Below are 22,612 nucleotides of genomic sequence, written 5' to 3'. Positions count from 1 at the left end.
CTCCCCGCGGATTTGAATTCCGGCGGAAGTTCTTACAGTTGTTATGCGTTGACATAATGGCGCACTGGTTAGCATGTCCACCTCTTAAGCATGATGTTGCGGGTTCGACGCCTGATCAATGTTAGCATGGAGTGAGCTGAAGTGCATGGCGCTGAAGATTTGAATCTTTGAAATGCGCTGAGGTCTGACGTATCAGGCAGAATGGTTTGCCATCACGTTCAACAAAAAATAGAAACTTTCCCACTCTGATAAAAACGTCCTGTGTTCATCTACATATTTTCGTTTTGCTGTGCATCTTTTCCCTGCCATTTCGAGAGCCCAATTGACACTAATAGTTTACTGGAATGTGTTTGCCCATCCTACTTTGTGGAATTTCACCACATGCGCTTTTGACGAAAATACTAAATTGAACTCAAGTGAAGCCAACACGCACAACCCCCCCCCCCCCACACACACACACACCTACACACACACACACAAATGTTGATATGAACATAAAAGAGCCGCATGCGGTTCGGGAGTTGCGGCTTGGCCAAACCTGTACTATACAACTTTATTTGTGTAAAATTTTCACAACAGCTGTCACACAAACAAAGCGGGAAAAACCGAAGACGTGCGTGTTCCGCCCACGCTGGATTTATTTGCACCTTTGAAAAGACACCGTATTGCCGCAGATGTGGCAAAGAGTACTTTTGGGCATCTGAGACGGAAGGATGTCCAAAGCATCACGTCACCTGCTCTGGTAGGAATGGTGGTGGGACGTTGAGGTCAACCGCTTTGGGGTTGGCTGAATCTTTGGTCGCAGGATGCCACACACTTGAAGACAGAAGCAGAAAAGCAGAGCTAAATGCAAAATGTACTCACCGGTGACTCCAATTTTTTCCCCCCCTGAAGAAATGGATGGACGGGTGGCCCCGGCTGGCCGGTGGGTCTCTTGTTATTCTGACCCTTTTTAGTGCGCGTTTGGGGCAACAACCGTTTTTTGTGGCGCTCTCTTCTGGTTCAAGAGTGCCCTGCATGTGAATTTGCCTTTCCTGCCTTCTGATTGGATGAGCGCCGGTGTGACGCGGTGCCTCTGTCACCGTGGCGGGGGGTATACGTCGGCATCGGAGCGTCTGCCAACGTCTGAGACCGGCTGGCAGTGTATCGGAGGTGTCGAGTGCGGTGCCGCTGGAGCTCACTCACCAGCTGGTGTTAGGGCCACAGAATGAAGGCCAAGGAGAAGACTAGAAAGAGAAACAGAAACTTCTCCTCCAATTGTTTGATTTGTCTCTTCTGAGCTTCGATGAATTCTTTCAGCTCTTTGTTCCTCTAGGACGGACAAATGGAAAGTAGCCTTCAAAAGCCAGTAAGCGTGCAAGTAAGTGCCGGGCTGGCTTTGGGCCCTTACCTGTTGCGCGCTGTGCAGCAGATCCATTCTCTCTTGGAGGATGCAAGCGTCGCGCTCCCTCAACTCCCACATCAGGGCTCGCTTCCATTGGTCCACGGCGCTCCTAAGCTCTTGTCTCTGATCCGCCGTCAGCACGTCATTCACGCCAGCGTGGCTGGCTTTTTCGCCGTCCGTGGCGGGGCAGTCCCGCTGCGGTAGCGCCTCGTACAACATGGCCTCCAGCTCCATGATCCTCTGGGCCGCAATCCTCGTCCATCAGTGGTCCGGCGGGAGATTTGAGGGCGGCTTACCTTATGACCTGGGTGACTGAAGAATGTAGCTATTTTGTCTGAGAAAAAGGTGTGCTCATTGATAAGCTTACCTGTCCTTGTTGCTTCAGCGCTGACTCCAGATCTGCTACTCTGCTTTGATAGTGACCCATTTCTACTGTCATGTAACATGGGGGGAAGAGATGGTGCAAATGGTAAAATATGGATTGTTCACAGGAATAAATTGGCAGAGCTGAAATTCCAAATTTGTCCAAAAGATGGCGCCAGACCAAAACATGAGACCAAAAAAGGGGCCAAAATAAGCTAAGCAAGTTAAAATAGAAATAAAACAGGAACACGGTGTCGGATTGTGAGTCACGCATGGACGCACAAATGTGATTTTTACTTTTTGATTTCTTTGCTTGGCTAAAAATGTATTCTGTAACAGCTTAAAGCAATATTGTTAGTCAATTCGATCAAGGGACCCGTCACTATGAGAATAGTGGCGTGACATAAATTGTTTGGAGAAGCACAAATGTGATTTTTACTTCTTGATTTCTTTGCTTGGCTAAAAATTGATTCCCTCTTTCATGAACTGTGTTTTGCAATCGAATTGTTCTGGGATTGAATGATTTTATTAACACGGGTATCAGTGGGTGAAATTGTTCGGTTTCTGGAGTGATTAAGATTTGTAATTCTATTTCATGTTTCTTCAATAAATGTGTTGTGTATATTCATCTACTTTGTTGTGCGCTGATTTGTACTGAATGTACAATCGATGGTTCGGGGTTGATTTGACAATTTGATTAATGTGCGGGGGGTTATTATGGTATAACATAGGACCGTAATAAATAAAAGTAACATCAGACAATTTTAGAGAATTGAATAACTTTCGTAGTTATTTGAGACACGAGTGAATTTCAATCCGTTTGAAAGTTTGCTTCGTCTGAATAAATTAACGGAAGTGTTTGAATCGGATTATCGGTTTGGTGTAGAACTGAAAGTAATTTAATTATTTGAAGGGCGCAGGCCCGTTTCCCCTTTTGACGGGCCGCGTAAAAAGTAACTCCGAACATGTTAGAGAATTAAATAACTTTCGTAGATATTTAAGGGAAGAGTGATTATTGAAAGAGGTGCGTTTGACACTACCATCAGCTTTTCTCTGGTCTGAAAGGAGGAGGAGGGAGGCTCCTCCTCCTCCTTTCAGACCAGAGAACACCCGAGGCTGGGTGAGAACGGGGAGGCTGCGACCCGGCCGGGGGTTGCGGGAAGGGGCGCCACCTTGATCTCCTTCTCGGCGTCGTAGTCCCCTCCGCTGGTCTGGGCTAGCAGAGCGTAGGCTCGTTGCAGCGCTTGATATTCTTGCGTCAGCTGGCGGTAGCGAAGCTCCGCCTCCTCATGCACACACCAATGCAACACAGCACTAGTACCAGAATCAGTCAGACCGGCGACAAAGCACCCGCGACGCAAAGACGAGTCCGATTCCAGGCTGAAGAGGAATGTTTGGCGCCAATACGCTGGCAGAAATGGCGGGCTACCTCTTCGGGTTCCGTGTCGGGGGTTCTGTCGGTGTGAAAAGACAAGGACGATCCGTCCGAGTCCACCAACACGTCTTCGTCGTAGCCGTAAAATGTTTCGATGACCTGCGGGCGCGGAAGCAAACATCTCTCTGAACAAACTGAAGCGACACCTCACGATGAATCGACGAGAGGAACGATAGCGAGAAAAAGGCCATTTCATCTTGCGCAACACCAAGCAGCCGCAAACAAACAGACTCACCTTGCAGGACCTCACGCTTTGTTCCTCCTCAGAGATTCTCGACGTCGGTATCGTAGCAGCAAATCTCTCTCCTGTCGACACAAATAATCCGCCTTTGAGATTCTTTGGATGCAAAGGGAACGAACGGCTCCGGCGCAGAAACAAACGCGACTCACGATGACATTTCTGACATGAGCTCCTGTCTCCAGAGCCTGAAAAACCCGTCACCGGCGATGATTGGAGGGACGCTCGTCTTTTCCAAAAGTGACAACTACAGGGTGTGTCAGGGTTTTCCAGATTATCTTTATCGTATGATTATGTTGCTTTGACTTTGACTGCAACCTGTAATAAATAATATTATTTATCCCTTATTTATCCCTATCGCTTATCCCTTCCTACACAAAGTCGTAAAACATCCCTTGCTATGTTTTGACTAGAGGTCAAGGGCTTTCTCTATTCAATCCACTCTTACACCCACCCTGTTTCTCTTAATAAAAATGCTCGTGCGGGAGCCGAGAGTCAGACTTCATTCGTACAACGGATGGACTCTCCACCTGCAGGTGTCCAAAAGAACTTACTTGTCTCCCGTGTGGTTCTTGCAAAATAAGTTGGAGCGAGCGCAACTCTAACAGGGTGCATTTTGCCACTAGCTGCCTACGGACAATGACGTCGCGCTCGCGGCTCATGGTTGACGGGCTGAGCAGCCGGGCGAGTCCGTCGTTTTCAGCGCACAGCGAGTGGCAAAGGCGCTGACAAAACGGGAGCTTTGAGCTGCTGAAAACGGCAAAACAAGTCTAAAGCGTGTTCAAACGCGTGCGCACAATGCTCCTGCTTGAAAGGTCGGAATTTAAGGGGCCAATCTTTTGGATGGCGGCCGCCGGCCAAGCTTTGGACGGAAAAGGTTTCCTGGCGACAGCGAGCGAGCGCGGCGCTGCCGTACGTGCACCGAGTCACCTGCCTGAAGACCTTGGACAAGTCGTCGATGATGTGCCGCTGCTCCACAACTTGAAGGAACTCCATTTCACCGTCCTGCTGGCCGCAACCGCGCTCCAGGTCATTGAGCGAACTAGGCCTTCTCTGTGGAACACAAATGCAGTGGACTCTGTTGGCACGCCGCCGTTGTCCGCGTCGACTTACCAAGCTTGCCATCTCCTCGTTCTCCTGGGTGACAAAGCGCACTTTGTTTTCAAGGCGACACAGCACCAGTGAGAGTTCTTCATTCTTCCTGCTCAGGCGTTTGTTTTTGTCCAGGAGTGGCAGAAACTGGCTTTCTGTTTCTCTCAGTCGCTTAAGCTGCAAGCATGAAGTGCGGGATGCGAAAGACGCACAACACGCGGGCCAGAACGTATCCATTCCTTTTGCATCGGTTTGAACGGAATCGTGGCTTTGGCTCCCAATAAAAGACATCTACCAGGCAACCGACTCGCCGCGCCGCTCAACTAATAAGCAAGCGCAATGGGTGCCTCGCTGGATGGCGCGCATCAAACGTAGCGCAAACCTTCAAGCGTGCCGTCAATAAATTACCAGTTCATTGCGCTCTTCAGAAAGCAGGGCGTTTCGATCCTCCAGTTTCCTGATGACTGCGCTGAGCTCAGCGATTTTCAGATGAAACCTTCGCGTGTCCCGATCCTCCTGAGACTGAAAACGCCCCGCAACACACACACACAACCACTCGTTCAAAGTTCAAAACTGTTTTTGTGCTACCTTCCTCCAGCAACGAACTAAGTCATGCGTACTGCAAGTGTGTGATGAGGTGGCTTACGCTATGAAGAGGATTGCTAGTAGCGCCGTTGACCCCACTTCCAGGGTAGTTTAGGCCCGCCCTTTGGGAATCCCTCAGGGCAGCGATCTGCTGCTCGGCAGCCTGAGTCTGCAGCTGAAGGCGGTGGACGTGGCCGGCCCCAGGGATTTATCCAAAACAGTAACCGCTCTGTCTTTCAGCTTGATCTCATCCATCTGGATGTACAAACGGGGAGCGCTCAGGCAGGCGGGCAAACTCATTTGCCAGAATTGTGACAAAAACAAAGAGAGCAACCGGCCAATTTTTATCTTGAATCGACTAGAACACCATTGCTGTGACAAAAGCGAAGCGAGCAACCGGACGTTTTCTTCTTGTGAAATAGAATAGAATAGAATGCCTTAGGTGTCATTGCACTGCAGGTATACAACGAAATTGGGAACATAGCCACGCACCGCGCATCTGATCAGTCCTACCAGTCGGCGGATCTCCCTCTCGCAGTCTCTCTTGGTTCGGCTCAGCTCCTCCCGATGCTGGTGATGAGCCGATCGGAGCTCGGCCGCTCGGGACTGCCAGGCCTGCTGGGCCGCTGCCAGGGCTTCTTCCGCGCTCCTGGTGGAGGCGACACCGCTCGGTCTCCCGACACCGCCGCGTCTCCTCCACTTCCGCCAGCAAAGCGCCCCCGCTCCTCACCTGAGCAGACATTGCGCCACATCGGGCCGTTGAGACCGCAACGGAGCGCCGCGACGCTTACTGGGGACAAGCTACACAATACGGTAGCGGCCGCATCGGAGCCCGACGTGGCGTGCGGATAGTCAGACACGGATTGAGCGGATCACCTTGTCCATGGAGCCGTCCCTCAGGCTGAGGACCAAGGCATTCAGTCGCTGGATCTCTCCATCTTTGATTTTGATCACTCTCATCAGCTCCATTTCATGCTGCCGCAGTAATGTCTCCCTGGTAACGGCTAACTCTTTCTGCTTCTCCTCATGGAGTTTGCTTTTGAGTTCCGTCATGGCGGCGGTGGCACGGTGGTGCTCCGCCCGCAGGTCCTGACTTCTCTCTCTCTCCAGACAGCTGACCTGACATGACTTAGACAAACTTTATTGTCATCTTGTCTGCACATGGTGCATACAAAACGAAATTTCGTTGCACACGGCTTACAACAAAGTAGTGATATTGCAGTTGAATAGAAGTAACATATCCTATGAAAATATATATATACATATACTGTATATATATATATATTACAAATAAGTATAAAGTGCAGCAGTGCTAATTATGCAAGAGTGCAAGTAGGCAAAACAGTATTCAAGAGTGTGCAGAGGAATGCTAAACCATGTATTAAACTTCTATTTAAAGGGTTTACACAAGTTCAGTAAAGTTGGTAGTGCGAGATAGTGCAAGATAGAGGTCCGTAGTGTCATAAAGTACAGTTCTGTGAATGTGTGATGCAGAGTTCAGTTTAGAGCTCAACAGTTCTAATGTTCAACAGTCTGATGACAGCAGGGAAAAAGCTGTTGCAGAACCTGGTGGACCTGCAGCGGATTGTGCGAAACCTCTTCCCAGAGGGCAGCAGGGAGAACAGTCCATGGTGGGGGTGTGATGGGTCATTGATGATGTTACGGGCACGGGACATGCAGCGCTGAGATGAAATGTCCTGAATGGAGGGAAGAGGAGCCCCTATGATCCTCTCTGCTGTCCTCACCACTCTCCTCACGTTCTTCCAATCGGAGGCGGTGCAGCCTCCACACCACACAGAGAGTCAGCTTGTCAGAATGCTCTCTATGGTGCTCCTGTAGAACGTCCTCATGATGGGTGGGGGCAGGTGGGCTCTCCTCATCCTCCGCAGGAAGTACAAGCGCTTCTGTGCCCTCTTGATCAGTGCCGTAGTGTTCATAGTCCAGGTGAGGTCTTCTGTGATGTGGACCCCCAAGAATTTGGTGCTGCTGACCACCTCCACAGCTGAGCTTTTGATGATCAGTGGAGCGTGGTGAGGCTGGTTTTTCCTGAAGTCGACGATGATCTCCTTCATCTTCTCCACATTCAGGATCAGGCTGTTGTCTCTGCACCAGCCCACCAGCTGCTCCACCTCCTCTCTGTAGTCCAGGTCGTTGTTGTCTCTGATGAGCCCCACCACCGTTGTGTCGTCTGCGAACTTCACGATGTGATTGGTGGTGAACCTGGGGACGCAGTCGTGTGTCATCAGGGTGAACAGCAGGGGGCTCAGGACGCAGCCCTGAGGGGAGCCTGTGCTGAGGGTGATGACATCAGAGGTGTTCTGTCCGACCCGGACTGACTGAGGTCTGTTGGTGAGGAAGTCTAGCAGCCAGTTGCGAAGGGGGGTGTTGAAGCCCAGGTGTTCCAATTTTCCTACTAGATGCTGTGGGATGATGGTGTTAAACGCTGAGCTGAAGTCCAGGAACAGCATCCGAACATGGGTGTTCTTCTCCTCCAGGTGAGCCAGGCTCAGGTGAAGAACGGAGGAGATGGCGTCCTGAGTGGAGCGGTTTTGCCGGTCGGCAAACTGGAACGGGTCAAATAATGGGGGGAGTCTGGAAACGATGTGATCTTTAAGCAGCCTTTCGAAGCACTTCATCATGACCGGAGTCAGTGCAACAGGCCGGTAATCATTAAATGAGGTGATTTGAGGTTTCTTCGGCACCGGAATGATGGAGGCAGTCTTAAAGCACGCTGGCACTGTGGCTTGGCCCAGCGAGGTGTTAAAAATGTCTGTGATGACCCCAGCCAGCTGACTTGCACATTCCCTGAACACACGCCCAGGAATGTTGTCGGGGCCAGGGGCCTTACGGGGGTTGACTCTCCTCAGGGTCTTCAACACATCGGCGGAGTCAAGGCAGAGTACCTCCTCTTCCTGATGGGGGACAGTTTTAACTGCTGGAGTGCCGTTTAGTGCCTCGAACCTCCCAAAGAAGTTATTTAGACCATTTAGAAAGTCAGAATCAACTTCACCCACCGGGGGGGGAGGGTGAGTTGTAGTCTGTAATCGCCCGTATGCCTTGCCACATACTCCTGGTGTTGTTGGCGTCGTGGAAACGATCCTGAATTTTTCGACTGTGGTCTCGCTTCGCTACCCTGATGGCACGGTTCAAGTTGGCTCTCGCTGTCCTCAGTGTCTCCTTGTCGCCAGACTTGAAGGCAGAGTTCCGCGCTCGTAGCGTTTGACGTACCTCCTCAGTCATCCAGGGTCGTTGGTTGCCCCGGGTGATGATATTCTTAGTGGTGCTGACGTCCTCGGTGCATTTGTTGACGTAGGCTGACACAGTCATGGCACACGCATGTCAAATCTACATCGGGGAAACTGGGAGGGAGGGAGGGAGTGGTTTAGGGAGGGAGGGAGGGAGGGAGGGAGGGCGGGAGGAAGGCAAGCAGGGAGGCAGGCAGGCAGGGAGGCAGGCAGGGAGGCAGGCAGGGAAGCAGGCAGGGAGGAAGGCAGTGTCTGTCTGTTGAGGTTTTCACCTTGTTCTTCTCCTGCTGAAGTTCTAACTGGACGTCCATCAGTTTGGCTCTCAGCTCGTCATTGGCGGCCTGAAAGGCGTCCGTTCGCTCCGCCTTGACCCGCCCTGCCGGAGCTCGTTTGGACATCTCTTACTCGAGTCTCGCCCGGTCGTCAGTCAGAGATCACAACATTTGTACCTGGAGAGCACAAACGCAGCGCTGTTTTCCACTGGCTTCGGACTCAACTTCAATCGGTACCGTAACGTACAACATCATAAACATAGATCTAGCTTGACTTATTCATTGAATAAATGCATTTGGTTCTTCAAAACTGCATCACGCAACATAGCGTGACCGAGACGGCCGTTATCCACCTGCGTGAAGTTATTTGGTGAATGAGATGTTTAAGACACCATCGTTCTGTCTCTATGTAGATGAAGGGAAATAATCGATTGCTGAAGGTCCAAAGGTGTTGTGATAAACAAATAAACATATTAGTGACATATTTGTGATAAACATATTAGGCAGGATAATCACATATGTTAACTTGACTGCCCACACTGTATTTATTTATGGTTATTTGTTAAATCGAGTACTGTTAGACATGAAACAGGAAGTGTTTAACATAAATGGACGACGAAAGGGGTACTCACCATTGTAGCTCCTGCTGGTCAATGATACGAGCCTCTTCTTGCAGTGGAAAACATACAGCCAACAAACACCGTGGAACCTAAAGGAAGGAAATTAAACATTAACATTTAGCCTCAACCAACATTCACAGATACAACGCAACGCAAACTACACAAACATAAATCTTTTTAAACACAATGAGTTGTACTTACCGTGTACGCTCTACACGGTCCACTTGCAAGCAGAAAATAAAGATATTTCTGTTGATAATCGTCGTGTTTGTATCCGTTGTCTCGCTCAAGGCCATTGCGCCCACAGATTTGAATTTTGGCCAGAGTTCAGCCTATTGACGTCATTTCCGCGGTGTAATACCCGCATATCTGAAACGGCAAAGTTAAGAGTAGAGTTAAATAAAGTTTTTAATCAACGCAATAATTTACAAACGTTGACCAGTCGAAATAATCGTCGAAATTTGGCGTCTGTGGCTGGAAGCAGACGCCGAGTTCGACGTTCCTCCCAAATGCCACACTGCCTCGCTTTTCAGGCCAACAAAAAAACATATTTTTCAAAACAATGAGTTGTAATTACCTTGTACGCTCTAGACCAGGGGTCTCAAACTCATGGCCCGCGTGCCAATTGCGGCCCTCGGGACAATATTTTGCGGCCCCCTGCGTGACATCTAAGCTGTGTGTTAGTGCGGCCCGCGAATTTCTTTTCGCACATGCATCTGGCCGTTTTACTTTTTTTGACACGTATGGACTCCCGTAGCTCAGGCTCGTGACAACTGGGCGAATTAGCAATTGGCTAATTGGCGAATTAGCACTTTGACATGTATGAATGAACGAGTGGAGGGAAATATCTTGTCACTATCACCTAGTGCTGTACATTGTCAGCCCCCGTCATGTCTGTTTCAAAACCTGCCGTGAAGAGAAAAGTTGCGGATGAGCACAGGCAATTTCAGGAGAAGTGGGAGGCGGAATATTTTTTTGTTGAGCACAGGAACGTCGCAACCTGTCTAATATGCATGGGTAAAGTTGCTGTTAACAAAGAGTTTAACATCAGACGTCATTACTCAACTAAACATGCTGAGGAGTATGCAAAATACCTGGGAGATGAGCGAGAGGATCTGGTCGCCAAACTTAAATCATCTCTACTGAGGCAACAAGTTTTTTTCAAAAAAACAAGCAAAGAGAACGAAGCGGCTGTGAAAGCTAGCTATGTTGTGAGTGAAATGATAGCAAAAGCTGGAAAGCCCTTCAAAGACGGCGAGTTTGTAAAACAGTGCATGATCCAAGCTGCAAGTATTGTCTGCCCGGAAAAAAAGGAGCTGTTTGGTAACATCAGTATTTCCGCCAACACAGTGGCAGAGCGTATTTCTGATTTGTCGGGTAACATTTACGATCAACTGCGTGAGAAAGCTAAACATTTCCACTCATACTCGCTGGCTCTTGATGAGAGCACAGACGTCACTGACACGGCGCAGCTTGCAATATATCTCCGTGGTGTTGACAACATTTTTGAAGTTACGGAGGAGTTGCTCTCAGTGATTCCAATGCATGGCCAGACCACCGGTCAGGAGATATTCCGACAGCTGTGTGATTCCATTGAGGATGCCGGCTTACAATGGAAACGTGTGGCCGGAATAACTACCGACGGAGCGCCATCAATGACGGGGAGAAAAAACGGACTTGTAGCACTTGTTCAAAGAAAACTAGAAGAGGAGGGTGTGGAGGATGCCATTGCTCTGCACTGCATTATCCATCAGCAGGCGCTTTGCAGCAAAATCCTGGGGTTTGACAAGGTCATGTCTAACGTCGTGAAAATGATCAACCATATCAGATCCAGGGCTTTAAAGCACCGACAGTTCCGCGACTTTTTGGCAGAAATAGAGTCGGAATATGAGGACGTGCTCTACTTCACCGAGGTACGTTGGCTCAGCAGGGGGAAAGTCTTGAAGAGGTTTTTTGAGTTGAGAGAAGAGGTGAAAGCCTTCATCGAGAAGGATGGGATGCCTGTTCCTATGCTAAGTGATCCTAAATGGCTGATGGACTTAGCTTTTCTTGTTGACATCACACAGGAGTTGAATGTACTGAATAAGAAGTTACAAGGCCAGGGCCAGCTTGTCAGTGCTGCATATGACAATGTCAGAGCATTCTCCAGGAAACTTGTGTTATGGAAAGCCCACCTTTCTCAGAAAAACCTCTGCCATTTCCCAGCTTGCAAGACACTCATGGATTCAGGCACAGCATTCAGTGGTGAGAAGTATGCTGATACCATTGGGAAGCTACAAGAAGAATTTGATCACAGGTTTGCAGACTTCAAGACACACAGAGCCACTTTTAACATTTTTGCTGACCCCTTCTCCTTTGATGTTGAGGATGCCCCCCCTGTTCTGCAGATGGAGCTAATTGACCTGCAGTGCAATACTGAACTCAAAGCCAAGTTCAGGGAAGTGAGTGGAAGAACAGTGGAGCTTGGACAATTTTTGAGAGAACTGCCCCCCAGCTTCCCTGAGCTTTCCAGGATGTTCAAGCGGACCATGTGCCTTTTTGGCAGCACCTATCTGTGTGAAAAGCTCTTCTCCACAATGAACTTCAATAAGTCAAAGTACAGGTCCAGAATTAAAGATGAGCATCTTAAAGCCATACTGAGGGTCTCAGTTGCCTCCTCCCTCAAGCCAAATGTGGCTCAGCTGTGTGAGAGGAAGCGTTGCCAAGTCTCTGGCAGCAAGGAGTAGGAGGAAGTAGAAATGAAGCCTATGTTCTGAAGAACTTTTCCTGTTCTGCATGTTCTAACTGTTAATTTGTTCAAATTGAGAAGATTGGATCGGTTGACCTTTTTTATGGATTACTTTTGTGGATTACGATTTGATGCGGCCCAGCCTCACCCAGACTCTACCTCCAGCGGCCCCCAGGTAAATTGAGTTTGAGACCCCTGCTCTAGACGGTCAAGTTGCAAGCTGAAAACAAAAATATTTGTCTTGTTAGTCGTCGTGTTACTAACCGCTGTGTCTTGTTTGCCAGCATTGCCGCTTTCCTACTTCCTGTTGCAAGCCACGCCCACGGATTATAATTTTGCCATGAGTTCCGCCTATTGACGTCATGTCCGCGTCGCATGACTGCGACGTAATATTATCTAAAACTGTTTGTGCGGCATGGTGTTGTTCTGTGCGGTATTGTGTTATTCTGTGCGGCGTCGTGTTGTTCTGTGCGGCGTAGTGTTGTTCAGTGCGGCGTCGTGTTGTTCAGTGCGGCATGTTGTTGTTCAGTGCGGCATGTTGTTGTTCAGTGCGGCATGGTGTTGTTCAGTGCGGCATGGTGTTGTTCAGTGCGGCATGGTGTTGTTCAGTGCGGCATGGTGTTGTTCAGTGCGGCATGGTGTTGTTCAGTGCGGCATGGTGTTGTTCAGTGCGGGATGGTGTTGTTCAGTGCGGCATGGTGTTGTTCAGTGCGGCATGGTGTTGTTCAGTGCGGCATGGTGTTGTTCAGTGCGGCATAATATTGTTCAGTGCGGCGTAATGTTGTTCAGTGGGGCATGGTGTTGTTCAGTGCGGCATGGTGTTGTTCAGTGCGACATGATGTTGTTCAGTGCGGCATGGTGTTGTTCAGTGCGGCATAGTGTTGTTCAGTGCGGCATGGTGTTGTTCAGTGCGGCATGGTGTTGTTCAGTGCGGCATGGTGTTGTTCAGTGCGGCATGGTGTTGTTCAGTGCGGCATGGTGTTGTTCAGTGCGGCATGGTGTTGTTCAGTGCGGCATGGTGTTGTTCAGTGCGGCATGGTGTTGTTCAGTGCGGCATGGTGTTGTTCAGTGCGGCATGGTGTTGTTCAGTGCGGCATGGTGTTGTTCAGTGCGGCATGGTGTTGTTCAGTGCGGCATGGTGTTGTTCAGTGCGGCATGGTGTTGTTCAGTGCGGCATGGTGTTCAGTGCGGCATGGTGTTGTTCAGTGCGGCATAATGTTGTTCAGTGCGGCATGGTGTTGTTCAGTGCGGCATAATGTTGTTCAGTGCGGCATAATGTTGTTCAGTGCGGTATATTGTTGTTCAGTGGGGCATGGTGTTGTTCAGTGCGGGATGGTGTTGTTCAGTGCGGGATGGTGTTGTTCAGTGCGGCATGGTGTTGTTCAGTGCGGCATGGTGTTGTTCAGTGCGGCATGGTGTTGTTCAGTGCGGCATGGTGTTGTTCAGTGCGGCATGGTGTTGTTCAGTGCGGCATGGTGTTGTTCAGTGCGGCATGGTGTTGTTCAGTGCGGCATGGTGTTGTTCAGTGCGGCGTCGTGTTGTTCAGTGCAGCATGGTGTTGTTCAGTGCGGAATGGTGTTGTTCAGTGCGGCATGGTGTTGTTCAGTGCGGCATGGTGTTGTTCAGTGCGGCATGGTGTTAAGTGCGGCATGGTGTTGTTCAGTGCGGCGTAATGTTGTTCAGTGCGGCGTAATGTTGTTCAGTGGGGCATGGTGTTGTTCAGTGCGGCATGGTGTTGTTCAGTGCGGCATGGTGCTGTTCAGTGCGGCATGGTGCTGTTCAGTGCGGCATGGTGCTGTTCAGTGCGGCATGGTGTTGTTCAGTGCGGCATGGTGTTGTTCAGTGCGGCATGGTGTTGTTCAGTGCGGCATGGTGTTGTTCAGTGCGGCATGGTGTTGTTCAGTGCGGCATGGTGTTGTTCAGTGCGGCATGGTGTTGTTCAGTGCGGCATGGTGTTGTTCAGTGCGGCATGGTGTTTTTCAGTGCGGCATAATGTTGTTCAGTGCGGCATAATGTTGTTCAGTGCGGCATAATGTTGTTCAGTGCGGCATAATGTTGTTCAGTGCGGCATGGTGTTGTTCAGTGCGGGATGGTGTTGTTCAGTGCGGCATGGTGTTGTTCAGTGCGGCATGGTGTTGTTCAGTGCGGCATGGTGTTGTTCAGTGCGGCATGGTGTTGTTCAGTGCGGCATGGTGTTGTTCAGTGCGGGATGGTGTTGTTCAGTGCGGGATGGTGTTGTTCAGTGCGGGATGGTGTTGTTCAGTGCGGCATGGTGTTCAGTGCGGCATAATGTTGTTCAGTGCGGCATGGTGTTGTTCAGTGCGGCATGGTGTTGTTCAGTGCGGCATAATGTTGTTCAGTGCGGCATAATGTTGTTCAGTGCAGCACCTATCACCTAGAAGGTAAATAAATAGGAAGGAAGGACTCACCGGTGACGTCGTCGCCCACGTCCAAGCGTTGTACTTTGTATTTTCATCCTTCTGACAGTGGAAAACATATAGCCAACAAACACCGTGGAACCTAAACGAATGAAAGAAAACTATCATTTGGCCACAACCAACATTCACAGATACAACACAATGTGATGTGCGGTGTTGAGGTTAAAGGTTGAGTGAAGGGCCCTCGTTTTAAACTACTTTTTTGAAAAGGAGTGGGAACAAGTAAGACGTATTTAATTTATTTATTGGGAAGTAGTAAGACTTATTAAATTTATTTAATCTACTTTTCTTCCCAGGCAAAATTTGACGTGCTGCAATTCCAAATTTCCAAAGTGAATGAAGGAATGAAGTCGTTTAAATTATGATTTTGTATAAATACTAGGCATAGACACAAAATCTACGGCACAAAACGGGCAGACTTTACTTGTTTGAAGAGGACTGGTTGCAAGACAGACTTTTCTGATTTATTTAATGGGAAGAAGACTTATTTAGTTTATTTAATCTCTTTTTGTTGCCTGGCAAAATTGGATTTGCTGAAATTGTATTTTGCCAAATCTTGACTTGAGACCTGATAGGAAGTATTAAACGCTCAGTTAAATCGATACAAGTTGGTAATAAGAGCGAGTAATGTTGGTTGAAGCGATGAATGAAGGTTAAAAGCAATTTAAATTATGACTTTGTATAAATACTAGATATTAACAGAACATCTACTGCGCAAAATGGGCAGAGTTTACTTGTTTGAGAAGGAGTGGCTTATTTAAGTCTAAGATTTATTTAATCTGTTTGTTCCCAGGCAAAATTGGATGTGATGCAATTCCAAATTTCACCACATGATGGTGCCAAATTTTGACTTCATAGGACATATTCAACACTTAACTATTATGTTCAAGGTAATCAGATTTGTTTATTATTCTAATGGCCTTTTCAAAACTATTCTGGATTACTACTTTGGATCTATTCTACATTACTTGGCAACAACATACTCTGTAACAGATTAGGCAGTATAATCACATATGTTAACTTGAGAGTGCCCACACTCAATCTACTTATCGTGATGTGTTAAATCAATTACTGTTAGACATTATTATTCTGATAATCTACCAAATCTTTGAATTGAAGAATTTGTGATTTAATTAATAGCTTGTTGTTATGTTCAGGGTAATCAGACTTGTATATAATTCTAATGGCCTTCTTTTGAAAACTATTCTGAATTACAACTTTGGATCTTATATTACTTTGCAACAATATACTCGGTGACAGATTAGGCAGTATAATCACATATGTTAACTTCAGTGCCCACACTGTATTTATTTATGGTTATTTGTTAAATCAAGTACTGTTAGACATGAAATAGGAAGTGTTTAACATAAATGTTATGGCTACTCACCGTTGTAGCTCGCTCCTGGTCAATGATACGAGCCTCTTCTTGCAGTGGAAAACTTGCAGCCAACAAACACCGTGGAACCTAAAGGAATGAAATTAAACATTAACATTTCGCCTGGACCAATATTCACACGTACAACGCAACGCGGCTACACTTCTGCTAGCGCCTCAGCTACACGTTGCTATTACAAACGTAAATCTCTTTAAACACAATGAGTGTTACTTACCGTGTACGCTGTAGACGGTCCAGTTGCAAGCAGAAAATAAAGATATTTCTGTTGATATTCGTCGTTGCTCAGTGGCTCACGGCCATCGCGCCAACAGATTTGAATTTTGGTGGAAGGTCAGCCAATTACGTCATATCCGCGGCACATGACTGCGACGTAATACCCGCTTATCTGAAACGGCAGTTAAAAGTAGAGTTACATCAAGTTTTCTTTTTTAATCAACGCAATCATTTACAACCGTTGACCAGAAAGAATCGTCGAAATTCGACGTTCCCCCCAAACGCCACACTCACTCGCTTTTCAGGGCAACAAAAGTACTTCTTTTTAAAAACGATGAGTTGTACTTACCGTGTACGCTCTGGACGGTCCAGTTGCAAGCAGAAAATAAAAATATTTCTCTCGTTAGTCGTATGTTACCATCCGCTGTGTCTTTGTCAACATCGCCATTTTCCTACTTCCTGTTGCGAGCCACGCCCACGGATTTAAATTCTGGCGGAAGAGCCCGCCCATTGGCGTCGTTTTCGCGTATAGCAAATCCGATTGGTTGGGAAGGGGGCGCGGTTATGCAGCCGAGGGGTCCTGTGATCGGTGGGATGTAAAGTAGGCGTCGACGTCACGTCCGCGTCACGTGACCACGACGTGGCAGACGTCATATAGCAACCGCTGTTTTGTTTAGTAGACTTACAGTTGTTATGCATTGACATAATGGCGCACACTCCAAATAGATTTAAATAAATTAAATAATTCTTCTGCCCACTCCCTTTTAAACAAGTTAACTCTCCCCGCGGATTTGAATTCCGGCGGAAGTTCTTACAGTTGTTATGCGTTGACATAATGGCGCACTGGTTAGCATGTCCACCTCTTAAGCATGATGTTGCGGGTTCGACGCCTGATCAATGTTAGCATGGAGTGAGCTGAAGTGCATGGCGCTGAAGATTTGAATCTTTGAAATGCGCTGAGGTCTGACGTATCAGGCAGAATGGTTTGCCATCACGTTCAACAAAAAATAGAAACTTTCCCACTCTGATAAAAACGTCCTGTGTTCATCTACATATTTTCATTTTGCTGTGCATCTTTTCCCTGCCATTTCGAGAGCCCAATTGACACTAATAGTTTACTGGAATGTGTTTGCCCATCCTACTTTGTGGAATTTCACCACATGCGCTTTTGACGAAAATACTAAATTGAACTCAAGTGAAGCCAACACGCACAACCCCCCCCCCACACACACACACACACACACCTACACACACACACACACACACAAATGTTGATATGAACATAAAAGAGCCGCATGCGGTTCGGGAGTTGCGGCTTGGCCAAACCTGTACTATACAACTTTATTTGTGTAAAATTTTCACAACAGCTGTCACACAAACAAAGCGGGAAAAACCGAAGACGTGCGTGTTCCGCCCACGCTGGATTTATTTGCACCTTTGAAAAGACACCGTATTGCCGCAGATGTGGCAAAGAGTACTTTTGGGCATCTGAGACGGAAGGATGTCCAAAGCATCACGTCACCTGCTCTGGTAGGAATGGTGGTGGGACGTTGAGGTCAACCGCTTTGGGGTTGGCTGAATCTTTGGTCGCAGGATGCCACACACTTGAAGACAGAAGCAGAAAAGCAGAGCTAAATGCAAAATGTACTCACCGGTGACTCCAATTTTTTCCCCCCCTGAAGAAATGGATGGACGGGTGGCCCCGGCTGGCCGGTGGGACTCTTGTTATTCTGACCCTTTTTAGTGCGCGTTTGGGGCAACAACCGTTTTTTGTGGCGCTCTCTTCTGGTTCAAGAGTGCCCTGCATGTGAATTTGCCTTTCCTGCCTTCTGATTGGATGAGCGCCGGTGTGACGCGGTGCCTCTGTCACCGTGGCGGGGGGGTATACGTCGGCATCGGAGCGTCTGCCAACGTCTGAGACCGGCTGGCAGTGTATCGGAGGTGTCGAGTGCGGTGCCGCTGGAGCTCACTCACCAGCTGGTGTTAGGGCCACAGAATGAAGGCCAAGGAGAAGACTAGAAAGAGAAACAGAAACTTCTCCTCCAATTGTTTGATTTGTCTCTTCTGAGCTTCGATGAATTCTTTCAGCTCTTTGTTCCTCTAGGACGGACAAATGGAAAGTAGCCTTCAAAAGCCAGTAAGCGTGCAAGTAAGTGCCGGGCTGGCTTTGGGCCCTTACCTGTTGCGCGCTGTGCAGCAGATCCATTCTCTCTTGGAGGATGCAAGCGTCGCGCTCCCTCAACTCCCACATCAGGGCTCGCTTCCATTGGTCCACGGCGCTCCTAAGCTCTTGTCTCTGATCCGCCGTCAGCACGTCATTCACGCCAGCGTGGCTGGCTTTTTCGCCGTCCGTGGCGGGGCAGTCCCGCTGCGGTAGCGCCTCGTACAACATGGCCTCCAGCTCCATGATCCTCTGGGCCGCAATCCTCGTCCATCAGTAGTCCGGCGGGAGATTTGAGGGCGGCTTACCTTATGAGCCTGGTCCATGGAACGCTTCCTGAAGTCCAACTCTTCATCCAGGTAGCCCTTCTGGTTGCAGAACATATCCTAGCACAGCTCAAGGTCAGAATTGTTGGGGCACATTGCCCCGAGTTCCCCTTGGCTGATGTCGCGTGTCTGTCTACCTTCTCACTTTCAATGTCCAACATCTTCTGTTGAAGTGCTGACTTGGTCACTTTGATGTATTCTAACCACTGAGGAAAGGCTGCTGTCACATAAGCAGAATGCGAGAGCGTGCGTGGACGTGCGCGTTACCTTCTCGGCTAGGGTGGGAAGGGTCCTGGCGTGAATCACGACCACCTGCTCCTCGTTGGTGAGATTCTGCAAGAGCCCAAAGGCACAGCGTCAACAAGGTTCTTTCAGCGCAAAGCCTTCCAAAAGTCACATTTGAGCCGCCGAGTCTCGTGGAGTGCGAACATAAGGAGTTCGACATACACTTACGGCGTTATCGCCCAGGATGTCCAGCTTCTTCATCAGATCACTGATGACGATGTCCTGGGGAAAGGCGCAAGGAGCAATGTAAGGTGTTCTGGGACCTCAGGTTAAGGTTAGGGTTGCGAGGGACGCCTTACGTACGCTCACGCCGTCGGCCTCGCAGTAGATCTGCAAAGGGCTGAGGCCGTCTGGGAAACGGACTTGCAGAAACTTCAAGACGGGGGAGCGCCACTCCCTCTCCTGAAAGGCAGAGGCATGCATCCGTCCGTCCGTCCGTCCGTCCGTCCGTCACATCTCTGGCCTCAACACGCTTGTGCGAGTCTTCCCACCTCCAGCTCCAGGATGCGGAACTCAAGCAGTTCGTTTTGGTCTCGGATATCCTGGATGTGCTCTTTCAGACGCGCTTCTTCCGCCTCCATCCGCCTGACCTGAAAAGACAGTCAGACCTCATCTGCGGGGCTTCCGGACGGGTGTGACGCCAAGCGACTCCGCCCAGCGCCTTTCTTTCCGTCACCTTTTCGGCCAACTGCTGATTGCTCTGACGCAGCAGCTGCTTCTCCTCCACCCACTTGACATTCTAGAAGAGACAAACGCGTGGACAGCTTTGGAATGTTGTGTCATTTTCATCCACAAATTCTTTGGTTGACTGGAAAATGACATTTGCTTTTCTCCACATTTTCCCAGCCACGTTCGGGGGGGGGGTTGGTCCAGTAATGCCAGACGAATGAGTGACTGAAGAATGTAGCTATTTTGTCTGAGAAAAAGGTGTGCTCATTGATAAGCTTACCTGTCCTTGTTGCTTCAGCGCTGACTCCAGATCTGCTACTCTGCTTTGATAGTGACCCATTTCTACTGTCATGTAACATGGGGGGAAGAGATGGTGCAAATGGTAAAATATGGATTGTTCACAGGAATAAATTGGCAGAGCTGAAATTCCAAATGTGTCCAAAAGATGGCGCCAGACCAAAACATGAGACCAAAAAAGGGGCCAAAATAAGCTAAGCAAGTTAAAATAGAAATAAAACAGGAACACGGTGTCGGATTGTGAGTCACGCATGGACGCACAAATGTGATTTTTACTTTTTGATTTCTTTGCTTGGCTAAAAATGTATTCTGTAACAGCTTAAAGCAATATTGTTAGTCAATTCGATCAAGGGACCCGTCACTATGAGAATAGTGGCGTGACATAAATTGTTTGGAGAAGCACAAATGTGATTTTTACTTCTTGATTTCTTTGCTTGGCTAAAAATTGATTCCCTCTTTCATGAACTGTGTTTTGCAATCGAATTGTTCTGGGATTGAATTATTTTATTAACACGGGTATCAGTGGGTGAAATTGTTCGGTTTCTGGAGTGATTAAGATTTGTAATTCTATTTCATGTTTCTTCAATAAATGTGTTGTGTATATTCATCTACTTTGTTGTGCGCTGATTTGTACTGAATGTACAATCGATGGTTCGGGGTTGATTTGACAATTTGATTAATGTGCGGGGGGTTATTATGGTATAACATAGGACCGTAATAAATAAAAGTAACATCAGACAATTTTAGAGAATTGAATAACTTTCGTAGTTATTTGAGACACGAGTGAATTTCAATCCGTTTGAAAGTTTGCTTCGTCTGAATAAATTAACGGAAGTGTTTGAATCGGATTATCGGTTTGGTGTAGAACTGAAAGTAATTTAATTATTTGAAGGGCGCAGGCCCGTTTCCCCTTTTGACGGGCCGCGTAAAAAGTAACTCCGAACATGTTAGAGAATTAAATAACTTTCGTAGATATTTAAGGGAAGAGTGATTATTGAAAGAGGTGCGTTTGACACTACCATCAGCTTTTCTCTGGTCTGAAAGGAGGAGGAGGGAGGCTCCTCCTCCTCCTTTCAGACCAGAGAACACCCGAGGCTGGGTGAGAACGGGGAGGCTGCGACCCGGCCGGGGGTTGCGGGAAGGGGCGCCACCTTGATCTCCTTCTCGGCGTCGTAGTCCCCTCCGCTGGTCTGGGCTAGCAGAGCGTAGGCTCGTTGCAGCGCTTGATATTCTTGCGTCAGCTGGCGGTAGCGAAGCTCCGCCTCCTCATGCACACACCAATGCAACACAGCACTAGTACCAGAATCAGTCAGACCGGCGACAAAGCACCCGCGACGCAAAGACGAGTCCGATTCCAGGCTGAAGAGGAATGTTTGGCGCCAATACGCTGGCAGAAATGGCGGGCTACCTCTTCGGGTTCCGTGTCAGGGGTTCTGTCGGTGTGAAAAGACAAGGACGATCCGTCCGAGTCCACCAACACGTCTTCGTCGTAGCCGTAAAATGTTTCGATGACCTGCGGGCGCGGAAGCAAACATCTCTCTGAACAAACTGAAGCGACACCTCACGATGAATCGACGAGAGGAACGATAGCGAGAAAAAGGCCATTTCATCTTGCGCAACACCAAGCAGCCGCAAACAAACAGACTCACCTTGCAGGACCTCACGCTTTGTTCCTCCTCAGAGATTCTCGACGTCGGTATCGTAGCAGCAAATCTCTCTCCTGTCGACACAAATAATCCGCCTTTGAGATTCTTTGGATGCAAAGGGAACGAACGGCTCCGGGGCAGAAACAAACGTGACTCACGATGACATTTCTGACATGAGCTCCTGTCTCCAGAGCCTGAAAAACCCGTCACCGGCGATGATTGGAGGGACGCTCGTCTTTTCCAAAAGTGACAACTACAGGGTGTGTCAGGGTTTTCCAGATTATCTTTATCGTATGATTATGTTGCTTTGACTTTGACTGCAACCTGTAATAAATAATATTATTTATCCCTTATTTATCCCTATCGCTTATCCCTTCCTACACAAAGTCGTAAAACATCCCTTGCTATGTTTTGACTAGAGGTCAAGGGCTTTCTCTATTCAATCCACTCTTACACCCACCCTGTTTCTCTTAATAAAAATGCTCGTGCAGGAGCCGAGAGTCAGACTTCATTCGTACAACGGATGGACTCTCCACCTGCAGGTGTCCAAAAGAACTTACTTGTCTCCCGTGTGGTTCTTGCAAAATAAGTTGGAGCGAGCGCAACTCTAACAGGGTGCATTTTGCCACTAGCTGCCTACGGACAATGACGTCGCGCTCGCGGCTCATGGTTGACGGGCTGAGCAGCCGGGCGAGTCCGTCGTTTTCAGCGCACAGCGAGTGGCAAAGGTGCTGACAAAACGGGAGCTTTGAGCTGCTGAAAACGGCAAAACAAGTCTAAAGCGTGTTCAAACGCGTGCGCACAATGCTCCTGCTTGAAAGGTCGGAATTTAAGGGGCCAATTTTTTGGATGGCGGCCGCCGGCCAAGCTTTGGACGGAAAAGGTTTCCTGGCGACAGCGAGCGAGCGCGGCGCTGCCGTACGTGCACCGAGTCACCTGCCTGAAGACCTTGGACAAGTCGTCGATGATGTGCCGCTGCTCCACAACTTGAAGGAACTCCATTTCACCGTCCTGCTGGCCGCAACCGCGCTCCAGGTCATTGAGCGAACTAGGCCTTCTCTGTGGAACACAAATGCAGTGGACTCTGTTGGCACGCCGCCGTTGTCCGCGTCGACTTACCAAGCTTGCCATCTCCTCGTTCTCCTGGGTGACAAAGCGCACTTTGTTTTCAAGGCGACACAGCACCAGTGAGAGTTCTTCATTCTTCCTGCTCAGGCGT

At 48.6% G+C, this 22,612-nt stretch overlaps 2 protein-coding genes and 2 long non-coding RNA genes across 7 annotated transcripts; all 4 read right to left on the bottom strand.

Annotated features, from left to right (window-relative positions):
- Positions 1–603: 603 nt before the first annotated feature.
- Positions 604–1,699, bottom strand: LOC137840892 (janus kinase and microtubule-interacting protein 3-like). The gene is made up of 3 exons (XM_068652893.1): positions 1,391–1,699; positions 1,186–1,311; positions 604–816 (listed from the first exon to the last, which is right to left on the bottom strand). The coding sequence occupies exons 1-2, from the start codon at positions 1,616–1,618 to the stop codon at positions 1,195–1,197; spliced, it is 345 nt and encodes a 114-aa protein (XP_068508994.1). The 5' UTR covers positions 1,619–1,699; the 3' UTR covers positions 604–816; positions 1,186–1,194.
- A 1,171-nt stretch (positions 1,700–2,870) lies between these two features.
- Positions 2,871–3,957, bottom strand: LOC125981216 (uncharacterized). 2 transcript variants are annotated; one of them, XR_011087118.1, is made up of 3 exons: positions 3,418–3,957; positions 3,177–3,281; positions 2,871–3,033 (listed from the first exon to the last, which is right to left on the bottom strand). It is a non-coding gene; the product is annotated as an uncharacterized lncRNA (long non-coding RNA). The 2 variants fall into 2 exon arrangements; XR_011087119.1 differs by having other exon boundaries at positions 2,871–3,030; positions 3,418–3,954.
- Positions 3,958–12,159: 8,202 nt separating this feature from the next.
- LOC125981302 (uncharacterized) lies at positions 12,160–16,459 on the bottom strand. The gene is made up of 5 exons (XR_007485876.2): positions 16,359–16,459; positions 16,011–16,181; positions 15,788–15,865; positions 14,392–14,482; positions 12,160–12,182 (listed from the first exon to the last, which is right to left on the bottom strand). It is a non-coding gene; the product is annotated as an uncharacterized lncRNA (long non-coding RNA).
- An 857-nt stretch (positions 16,460–17,316) lies between these two features.
- On the bottom strand, positions 17,317–20,738 carry LOC137840601 (janus kinase and microtubule-interacting protein 3-like). 3 transcript variants are annotated; one of them, XM_068651809.1, is made up of 9 exons: positions 19,458–20,738; positions 19,085–19,371; positions 18,950–19,003; positions 18,764–18,829; positions 18,634–18,702; positions 18,479–18,556; positions 18,189–18,422; positions 17,984–18,109; positions 17,317–17,613 (listed from the first exon to the last, which is right to left on the bottom strand). In XM_068651809.1, the coding sequence occupies exons 2-8, from the start codon at positions 19,202–19,204 to the stop codon at positions 17,993–17,995; spliced, it is 738 nt and encodes a 245-aa protein (XP_068507910.1). In that variant the 5' UTR covers positions 19,205–19,371; positions 19,458–20,738; the 3' UTR covers positions 17,317–17,613; positions 17,984–17,992. The 3 variants fall into 3 exon arrangements, with proteins under 3 accessions (XP_068507910.1, XP_068507908.1, XP_068507907.1); XM_068651807.1 differs by having other exon boundaries at positions 17,317–18,109; positions 19,458–19,520; positions 19,731–20,738; XM_068651806.1 differs by having other exon boundaries at positions 17,317–18,109.
- Positions 20,739–22,612: the final 1,874 nt, after the last annotated feature.

This window comes from Syngnathus scovelli, chromosome 1, assembly GCF_024217435.2.
Source record: "Syngnathus scovelli strain Florida chromosome 1, RoL_Ssco_1.2, whole genome shotgun sequence".
NCBI classification, from domain to species: domain Eukaryota; kingdom Metazoa; phylum Chordata; class Actinopteri; order Syngnathiformes; family Syngnathidae; genus Syngnathus; species Syngnathus scovelli.
The sequence above is the reverse complement of the archived record's forward strand: the minus strand, read 5'-3'. Positions and strand labels throughout refer to the sequence as shown.